This window comes from Zootoca vivipara, chromosome 7, assembly GCF_963506605.1.
Source record: "Zootoca vivipara chromosome 7, rZooViv1.1, whole genome shotgun sequence".
Taxonomy (NCBI): domain Eukaryota; kingdom Metazoa; phylum Chordata; class Lepidosauria; order Squamata; family Lacertidae; genus Zootoca; species Zootoca vivipara.
The window spans coordinates 57,429,257-57,439,493 of NC_083282.1; the positions used below are offsets into that span (position 1 = coordinate 57,429,257).

The following is a 10,237-nucleotide window of genomic DNA, read 5'->3' on the forward strand; positions in this document are numbered from 1 at the left end:
TGTCTGTTACACATCAATCTCTTTTGGTGCCAGTGATCAGAGCAGCTCATACAAGTTAGCAGCCCAAACATTAGACCAAGAAATTGCCATCATGAGTCAGATGGAAGGCAGGAGCCAAAATCTCAAGTAACAGACCAAGAGGATGTCAACAGGGAAACAGGAATGGCTCAGGAAGGAATTGTGAGTGAGAAGTAGAGGGCCTTACAATGGCATTCATCTTTTGTACAGAGTGGGGTGGGTAAAAATTATTTTATTGTAAGCATCACAATGAAACAGATATCAATATTGTTTATAAAAAGCGCAGAGTTGATTGGGGTGAAACCTTGGTGCTGGGAGTGCCAGTTTCTCCATCACTCCAATGGTTTTGCTGTCCGCCTGGAAGGTAAGTCAGGCAGACTGTAAAGGACAGAGTGGGGCAACACTGCGGTGAAGATGGAAACCCCCAACCAGCCAGATGATAAATTGGTAAATGGTAGCACATCAATAGCAGGTCCCAAGGTAAGGGAAATTGTGAAGAAAAAGCAGGAGATGGTACGGACAAGTACGGTAGCAGAGGAGTTGAGCAGCCCAGGATAAAAGGGAGACAAGAAGATGGAGGAGATTGAATAAGTAGGGGAGAAGGAAGTAAAGGCAGCTCGGAAGGTAGTAGAAACTGGCAAGCAATGCCTCAAAGGAGCATCACCCAGTGGGATCAAAAGGAGTTCAGGAGTTCACCTTGGTGAGAGAAAGAGGGGGGGCTGTCCCACATACAGTGCTACTATACACTACAGATGCCTTAAGCATTACTGGCCACTTAAAATACTTGGTTAAAACCATTCCGAGGGCATCTCATGATAACAACAGTCCCAAACATAGCATGAGTGGTGGGGCTCACCAGGTTATTTCTGGAGATAAGCAGTGCTTTTTTTACTTAAAAAATATATTTAGGGGTACTCTCATTTTCCTACTCATGTTGAAATACTGCCCCTCAATGAGGCCAAATTTAGATTAACAAAATGTTTAGGGGTAGGCATACCCCTGCGTCCCCTCAAGAAAAGCACTGGAGATAAGAGATAGTCTGGTATTCTAAAGTCCCTTGTTACCTTTAGGACTTGGGACAAAAGAGTTCAAAATTACCCTTGTGTTGTGGTGGGAATTGGCAATAGAGCCACAGTCACTTCAGAGACTTCAGTCTAACAGAGGGTGTGGGAAAAGTAGGTGCAACCACCAATCACACACACACACACAGAGGGAGGGAGGGAGGGAGGGAGGGAGGGAGCGCAACACACAGGACACACAAACATTTATCACTCCCTCCCCACCCTTTTGATGATTGCTTTGATTTCTGCCCAATCTACAAAATTGCACCCTCCCCACCCATCAGTTCATCAATTGTATCTAATTTCTCTATAGGTGTTATGTACTGAGCTGAATCCTAGAACAATAGGATTCAGAATCAGTGGGAGCTACCCAATCCAACTCCAGGTGGAAGTGAATCCGCAACCTGATTGGCCTGCTGGAGCAGCCAATCAGGCGGCTGGCAGAAGTGAATCTGCTACCTGATTGGCCTGTAGGAGCAGCCAATCAGGCTGCAGGCAGAAGTCAATCCACAATATAATTGGCCCACAGGTGTAGCCCTGAAGTAGCCAATCACGCAAGGCCCATTGTGTAAATAATGTATATAAGCAGATGGTTTTGGGAAAAGAGCCATTCTTCTTCTCCTCTTCTCCTTGATGACTATGAGCTGAATAAAGAGCATGAAATTCACTCTCGACTCCGAGTACATTTCACTGGCGACGAAGGTGGGATCCTGCTGAGCTGACCGCCACCACGCACTGCACCGCAGCACCGCCACCTGCTGCACCGCTGCATCGCACCGTGCATCCAGGCTTCAGCTCCAGGACCCAAGGAACCCAGAATGGCAACCGACAGCAGCTTCTCGCCATTCAAACCAGCATCAGGAGACTGGGAAGGGTACGCCGCCCGTTTCAACTTCCTCCTGCAAGCGAAAGAAGTCACCAACGATGCCATGAAGAGGGCGACATTCTTCAGCGTCTGTGGAGAGGAGACGTTTGAAATCGCCCGGGCTCTCCTTGCACCTAGAGATGTCGCTACCGTCTCTTACAAAACAATAATGGAACGGCTGAAGGAGCACTTCTCACCACAGCCCTCGGTGGTAGCTTGCCGAAATGCCTTCTACGCAAAGCGGCAAGCCCCGGGGGAAACCATAACTGGGTTTGTGACCTCCCTCCGCCAAGCCGCCCGGCTATGCAACTTCTCAGAGTTGGAGAACATGCTTCGTGACCGCCTCGTCGGTGGCCTGAGGAACGAGATGTTGCAACGACGCCTCTACGCAAAAAAAGACCTCACGTTCCAGATTGCTCTGGAGGAAGCCCTGGCAACCGAAGCCGCCGAGAGGTCAACGCAAGAGGCACGACCGGCCCCGCCATCCCAACCGAGGGTCTACCACGAAGACCTCACCGACGAATCCGAATCTGACAGGGAGGAAGTACACCGAGTACAGCGGCGCACTCAAGCAGCACACACACCACAGCAGCCTCGACGAGAAGGAGGGAACTGTGCAAGCTGCGGGGAGAACCACGAGAGGAGGACCTGTCGTTTCCGCAACGCAGAGTGCAGGCAGTGCCGAAAATTGGGACACATCGCCCGGGTGTGTCGGGCTCGACTCACCCGTCGACAAGCATCAGATGACCGACCCAGGAGCCCCAGGTCACACGGCACCATGCACCAAGGCAACTCGACGGAGATCACGGACTACCAGGTATCCCAGTTGCCCCATCCCAGCACAGAGAAAATTTATATAGAGGTACAGATAGAGGGAGCCCCATGCCGCATGGAGCTGGACACGGGTTCAACTCTATCCATAATCTCGGCCCGAACATTAAGGGAACTGTGCCCTAATGGGGGTCCCAAACTAAGGCCGGCCCCATTCACCCTCCGGGACTTCCAGAAACGTAAGGTCCCTACAATGGGGGTGGGGACCTTCAGGGTGCAATATCGAGGGCGAAAGCAACAATTGGACTTGCTGGTAGTTAAGGGCCCCTACGTTAGCTTACTGGGACTGGCATGGTTTGGACCTCTGGGGCTAGCCGTTACCGGGGTGAACCGCACTAGCTTACAAGTGGACGTGGACGCCATATGCAAAGAGTTTCCAGGGGTTTTCGATGGGGCATTGGGACGATATACAGGACCCCCCATTGCCCTACAGCTAGACCCCGCTGTACGACCCATCAGGCACAAGGCCCGCCGGGTCCCGTTCACCCTGAAACCCCGCATAGACGAGGAATTGGACCGGCTCGTGGAGCAAGGAGTGCTGGAGCCGGTGCCCAACGCCCCCTGGGAAACTCCAATTGTCACACCCGTCAAGCCTAACGGTTCGGTCCGCATCTGTGCAGACTACAAATGCACCATAAACAAGGCTCTCACGGCCCATGCATACCCAGTGCCAGTGGTCAGCCATGTCCTCGCCACCCTGGCTGGGTCAAAAATCTTTGGCAAACTGGACTTGGCCCAAGCGTATCAACAGTTGCCTGTGGACGAAGCCACAGCAGAGGCTCAGACGATTGTGACGCACAGAGGGGCATTCAGAGTAAAGCGGCTGCAATTTGGCGTTAGCGTGGCACCAGGCATATTCCAGAATCTAATGGACTCTCTCCTTAAAGGGATTCCTGGCGTCACCCCCTTCTTCGATGATGTACTGATCGCCGGGCCCACACCAGAGGAATTTGAGGACCGCCTCCGCTCCGTCCTGCACCGTTTCCAGACGGCGGGCCTCAAGGTGAAGCGGGAAAAGTGTTTACTGGGAGTGCCGCAGGTGGACTTTCTGGGATTTAAGGTGGACGCAGAAGGGGTCCATCCAACCGGTGACAAGGTACGGGCCATTTGTGAGGCCCCAGCGCCCAAGAGCAAGCCCGAACTTCAGTCATTCTTGGGACTATTGAACTTTTACCATGCCTTCCTTCCCCATAAGGCAGCGGTAGCGGAGCCCCTACACAGACTCCTAGATAAAAGGGCCCCTTGGGTGTGGGGCCAGCGACAAAGGGCCGCATTCCAGGCAGTCAAGGACTTGCTCGTCTCGAACTCAGTCTTGGCACACTTCGACGAGAGGCTGCCAGTGGTGCTGGCATGCGACGCCTCTCCCTATGGCATCGGCGCTGTCCTGGGACACCAACTCCCGGATGGAAGAGAGGTGCCGGTGGCATACTTCTCCCAGACGCTTGCTGCAGCCGAACGAAACTACTCACAGATTGACAAGGAGGGTCTGGCAATCGTGAAGGGCGTAAAAAAATTCCATGATTTCTTGTACGGGCGGCCCTTTACCATAGTGACTGACCACAAGCCGTTGCTTGGCCTGTTTGCCCCCGAGAAGCAGACCCCCCAAGTGTTGTCTCCACGTGTCCTCAGGTGGTCAATTTTCCTTGCCGGCTACCAGTATGCACTAATCCACCGCCCTGGGAAGGCGATGGGCCACGCAGACGCCCTCAGCAGGCTACCACTACCAGAAACAGGCCCCGACCCAGCGCCTGCGCAAGAGGTTATGACCCTGGAGCTGCTTCCCGACCGACCCATTCAGGCACAAGAAGTTGCGCACCATTCCACAAAAGATAGGGTCATCTCCCGGGTCCTGGACTGGGTGTGGCGAGGATGGCCCAGCAGCAGCCCCGGGCCAGAATTCGCTGGCTACACAAACCGCAAACATGAACTGTCGGCCCACAAGGGGTGCCTGTTATGGGGAAGCAGGGTTGTTGTTCCCCAGCCCCTCCGCAAAAGGGTCCTCACAGCCCTACACGAGACACACCCAGGGGTAGTGAGGATGAAGGCCCTTGCCAGGAGTTATGTGTGGTGGCCGGGGATTGACAGAGAGATAGAGGCCTGGGTCCAACACTGCCAGACCTGCCAAGAATCCCGCCCGGATCCCCCAAGGGCCCCAGTCCAGCCCTGGGAGTCCGCCCGACATCCATGGTCACGCTTGCACGTGGACTTCGCTGGCCCCTTCCAGGGAAAAACATTCTTCATAGTGGTGGATTCCTACACCAAATGGCTGGAGGTCACACTGGTACCGTCCACTTCTACGGCGGCAGCCATCCGGGTACTACGTAAGCTTTTTGCAACCCACGGGCTCCCTGACACCCTCGTCTCGGACAATGGAACCGCATTCACGTCAGAGGAGTTCCAGATCTTCACAGCGCAGAACGCCATCCGCCACATCCGCTCAGCACCATTCCACCCTGCCACCAATGGCCAAGCGGAGCGCATGGTGCGGACCACCAAGGACAGCCTCCGCCGCATGACACAAGGGGACTGGGAATACCGCCTTGCCGCATTTCTTCTAGCACAGCACCCCAAGCACAACGACGGGCCGGAGCCCAGCTGAACTACTAATGGGCCGGCGCCTTGCAACTAGACTGGACCGACTTCACCCCGACAGAGCTCAGGATGAGGTAGTGGTGGGGAAAGGCAGGAACCCCCGGACATTTGTGGCCCAGGACGCAGTGTACGCAAAGAATTTTGGGGCAGGCCCAGCATGGGTACCCGCCACAGTCACCAAGGTGACCGGTCCCGTGTCGTACGAGGTACTAACGGAAGGGGGGCAATGTTGGCGCCGCCACTGCGACCAGCTACGGCGACGATTCCCAGGAGGAACCCGGGAGGAGAGCGGGACAGAGGGGTCCCAAGGGGACAGCAGGGCAGTGAGGCCTGTAGAGCGAGAGGGGTGGACAGGGGAAGCAGAAGCAGTAGGCACAGAGGGGCGCCCCGAGGCTGGAAGGACACCGGAACCAGAGCCACAACCTAGTGGTTCAGTGGCGCCAGACCAGACAGCCCCGGCACAGCCAGCAGCCTCGGAACACGAGCCAGAACCAGAACCCCTGACCAAGGAACACCCCAGGCCACAACGCACACGGAGGCGGCCAGCAGACCTTGGGGACTACGAATGCAACTTCCCGGGCAGGACTGGAACTTAGAGGGGAGGGGTGTTATGTACTGAGCTGAATCCTAGAACAATAGGATTCAGAATCAGTGGGAGCTACCCAATCCAACTCCAGGTGGAAGTGAATCCGCAACCTGATTGGCCTGCTGGAGCAGCCAATCAGGCGGCTGGCAGAAGTGAATCTGCTACCTGATTGGCCTGTAGGAGCAGCCAATCAGGCTGCAGGCAGAAGTCAATCCACAATATAATTGGCCCACAGGTGTAGCCCTGAAGTAGCCAATCACGCAAGGCCCATTGTGTAAATAATGTATATAAGCAGATGGTTTTGGGAAAAGAGCCATTCTTCTTCTCCTCTTCTCCTTGATGACTATGAGCTGAATAAAGAGCATGAAATTCACTCTCGACTCCGAGTACATTTCAATAGACCTTGCATTTTGTTTTGTTTTTTGGTTGAAATAACATTTGCAGCAGTGTAATAACCCTTAACACCAGTGAAAGGAGTGCCATCTACTGGCTCATCCTTATTTCTTGCAACGCATAATTCTTCTTCAATTTTTCCCTTCTAAGCATTCGACTGGCTATTTTGGGAAATTGCAGTTCATATACCAAGCGTGCAGAACATTAGCGGCTCTCCCCCATTTATGCATGTTAGTATTTTAACTAGAAGATTCTGCACATTAGTTCGAATCAGTTTCTCATTCTTTCCTTGGCATCAGCTGCTAAACTACCCTCTGGAAGTGCTGGTGCCTATTTTTCAGACTGGTTGGATGACATTTTTTAAAAAACTTAAATTTCAGAGAAATGGCTAAGCATGAGAATGTGCTTAGGCTAGACAAGACATCTTCTAACTTTACCTTTGCTTGTAAACTTCATTTGTAGCTGTCACATAACTGCGGGGGGATGTCCAAATTCTTTGTGGCTCATATGTGGTTGCTGTATCATTTACAATATTGAAGAAAACCAATTCTGTTAGGAGGGAAAAGATTCTGTAATTGAGAATCATTGAAAATCAAGATGCTCTTGAATGTTCCTACACCAGGGGTGGCCATCTTGTAGCCCCATAGATGTTGCTGAACCACAACTCCCATCCACCAGCCCCGATCATTGATCATGTTGAGTGGGGATTATGGGAACTGTATTTCAGTGCTATTAGCTGGAATTCAGAGGGAGTTGTCAGAAGAACAATGGCCAAGGCATTGCTGGATGAAGCTGAAAGAGGCTGCAGCATGGCAATGTAGGGACTGGGTCCTTCTCACCTTTACCTTTTGACTCCAGGAGGCAGTCGAGTAAGTGGAGGCTCTGCAATCAGTACCATTGAAGATGCTGCACAGTTGGTACATGGCTAGTTGGCCCTTCTGATGCCAGCAGCATCAGTTCCAGAGATGCTATCAACTGTACAGCAACTGTACAGCTGTATGGGGCAGCAGCACTGTCTTATTCCACCTAGCATGGACCAGAAAGAGGGGTATCTCCCACCTTTGTCATGATGCAACAGCTACCAGTGGTTTCACTTCACCAGGGCCAGCCTTATTAGGCAGAGTGAGACAGCTGCCTTAGGCAGCAGGTGCTGGGCGGCAGCATCAACCCACTAGCTGTTTCTCCTGAACCCTTCTGGCTGTCTGTGTCCTATCCTGCACCCCCATGATCAATCTAATCCAGGCATCCCCAAACTGCGCCCCCCAGATGTTTTGGCCTACAACTCCCATGATCCCTAGCTAACAGGACCAGTGGTCAGGGATGATGGGAATTGTAGTCCAAAACATCTGGAGGGCCGAAGTCTGGGGATGCCTGATCTAATCCTCTCAGAAGCCCTGAGGGATGTTCTGCTGCTGACAGAATTGAAATAACATCATCCAACTGCAGGCCAAGTTGCCTTCTGTGCATCATAAGGTGAAGGAACCATCTTGTCTTTTGTCCCATGTGGCAAAATGTCTTAGGCCAGACCTGCACATAGCAAGCTATCTCACCACCTGGAATCCACTTAGAACTGAGCTTTGTGGGACCCCAGATTGGATGTCTGCATGTGATTCACTGTGCAGGCATAAAGGGCAATTCTACAAAAAGCACCCCTAGGGTGAAGTAAAAGGCCTTATTAAGATAGTAATATATGTTTGAGGACGCAGGTGGCGCTGTGGGTTAAACCACAGAGCCTAGGGCTTACTGATCAGGAGGTCGGTGGTTTGAATCCCTGTGATGGGGTGAGCTCCCGTTGCTCGGTCCCTGCTCCTGCCAACCTAGCAGTTTGAAAGCACATCAAAGTGCAAGTCGATAAATAGGAACCGCTACAGCGGGAAGGTAAACGGCATTTCCATGTGCTGCTCTGGTTTGCCAGAAGTGGCTTTGTCATGCTGGCCACATGACCTGGAAGCTGTACACCGGCCAATAACGTGAGATGACCCCAGAGTTGGTCACGACTGGACCTAATGGTCAGGGGTCCCTTTACCTTTACCGTTATATGTTTGAGCTATACCACTTAAGACTACAGGGAATGTGGGGGATCTCATCTGATCACACATTATGTATCTATCTGCCTATCTATCTCTAATCTCCTTTCCCATTTTGCCACCCCGCCCCGCCGCTGCCCTGCCACCAAAGGCGCCCACAACCACCAAAGCCTCTCTTACCTGGGTTGTGTGGCAGCACCTGTGAAGTGATGGTGGCAGCGGGTTCCAGAAAGATCTCATGAGGTGGCAGGGTGGCCATGGGGGTGCCGCCACTTAGGGTTCCACCACCCAAGACAGCTTCCTCAGTCTGCCACATGGGTGGGACAGCCCTGCCTTCCATATTAAAAAGGGAGGTCATGGAGAAAGTTACAGCCTGCCTTCCTTCCTTCCTAAAATCTAGCAGCCCATGCGCAGGGAATCATTTGTACATTCATTTTTAAAATGTACCACCTCCCCACTGTCCCCCGCCCAACACACACACACACCCCTACCTAAGAGCCAACTCTTTGCCTGACCCCTTCATTATACACCTTTAGGCACCAGGCGAAAATGTTCCTTTTTAACCAGGCCTTTGGCTGATTTGATTGACATCCTATGCCCTTTTAAAATGTGGGGGTTTGGGGGGAGGGGGGTTATTGGGTCGTTGTTTTTATTTCAATTATGTATTTTATGGTTTTATATTTTGATTTTATTTTATGAACTGCCCTGAGACCTCCAGATATAGGGCGGTACAGTATATAAATTCAATACATAATAATAACTCCTAGGGGTCAAGATCCCTTCGCCCCCTCCTCCCCAATAAAATATTCACCATTCAAAGTAGAGCAGCCCAGGATAAAAGGTGATAAAATGGTGTGCAAGCACTGCTTCTTGTGATCTATTATATGGGGCGGGGCTTACCTGCCCCCCCCCCACAATATTTTATTCAAGTTGGCACCTCTGCACACCTGCCAGGAACCAAGTGCTACCATACATGCCTCATGTTCCCATGGAACCCTGATTGAGAAAGAAGAGCACAGGTATCATGGCAACAGTTCACCAGAGGCATTTGGAACAACTTCCTTTATAAAGTAAGGTTACCAGATTTTTTTCAATGAATCTGGGGACACTTTAATGAAATAAATAAATAAATACTACACGTTCAGGATGTTGATGCTGCAGCAATGGCGGGGGCAGAGGAGCAGGTGCCACGTTGACTTCAACCACCACCTTTACCCTTCCTCTCTCCACGAGCCTGGGCAGTCCCTGAGTTGTTGGCTCAGGGTGGTGGTGGTGAAGCGGTGTGCGGTGGGTCAGGCATGGAAGGCGGAGAAGGAGGGCCGAGAGTGGCAGCGGCGGCGAGGCTCGGGCAGCGCAATGCCTCCCTTCCCATCGGAACAGCCGCAATCCCACTCCTACTTGCGTGCAAGCAGGAGGGGGCGGGGATCTCTCAATTGGGAAGGGAGGCTTCCTGTTGCCTAACTGAGAGATCCCTGCCCCCTCCTGCTCGCATGCAAGCTCTGATAGGCAGATATCAGAGCTTGCGTGCGAGCAGGAGGGGGCAGGGATCTCTCAGTTAGGCAACAGGAAGCCTCCCTTCACAGCTTAGTTGCTGGGGTCAGGGAAGGTGGAGGCAGCTCAGAAGCTGCATCTTTGAGCCCCTGCACCACCATCATATGGGGACTTCTGAGTAGCTCCTGAAGCCACCCAGAGCCAACTGCTCTGGGCTGCTGAGACTGCCGCTGCTGCATTTCCAGGGACATTAGATGAAATCCGGGGACATTCCAGGGATGTAATTTGTCCGGGGACTTATTTGCAAATCCGGGGGCTGTCCCTGGGAAATGGGGACCTCTGGTAACCCTATTATAAAGGGCCCTGCCTGTTC

At 52.4% G+C, this 10,237-nt stretch overlaps 1 protein-coding gene across 1 annotated transcript; it reads left to right on the plus strand.

Moving 5' to 3' along the window:
- The first annotated feature begins 2,791 nt into the window (after positions 1 to 2,791).
- Positions 2,792 to 7,275, plus strand: LOC132592487 (uncharacterized protein K02A2.6-like). The gene is made up of 2 exons (XM_060277479.1): positions 2,792 to 5,315; positions 7,205 to 7,275. Exons 1-2 carry the CDS (start codon positions 2,834 to 2,836, stop codon positions 7,273 to 7,275), a joined length of 2,553 nt encoding a protein of 850 aa, XP_060133462.1. The 5' UTR covers positions 2,792 to 2,833.
- The last annotated feature ends 2,962 nt before the right edge of the window (positions 7,276 to 10,237 follow it).

What these genes read in the sequence shown, in the direction of transcription:
- LOC132592487 (XM_060277479.1), top strand. Translation starts at nt 2,834, where the DNA reads ATGGAGCTGGACACGGGTTCAACTCTATCCATAATCTCGGCCCGAACA. An exon ending in AGGGGACTGGGAATACCGCC is followed by an intron (nt 5,316 to 7,204) that starts TTGCCGCATTTC and finishes TTTTGACTCCAG; the next exon opens with GAGGCAGTCGAGTAAGTGGA.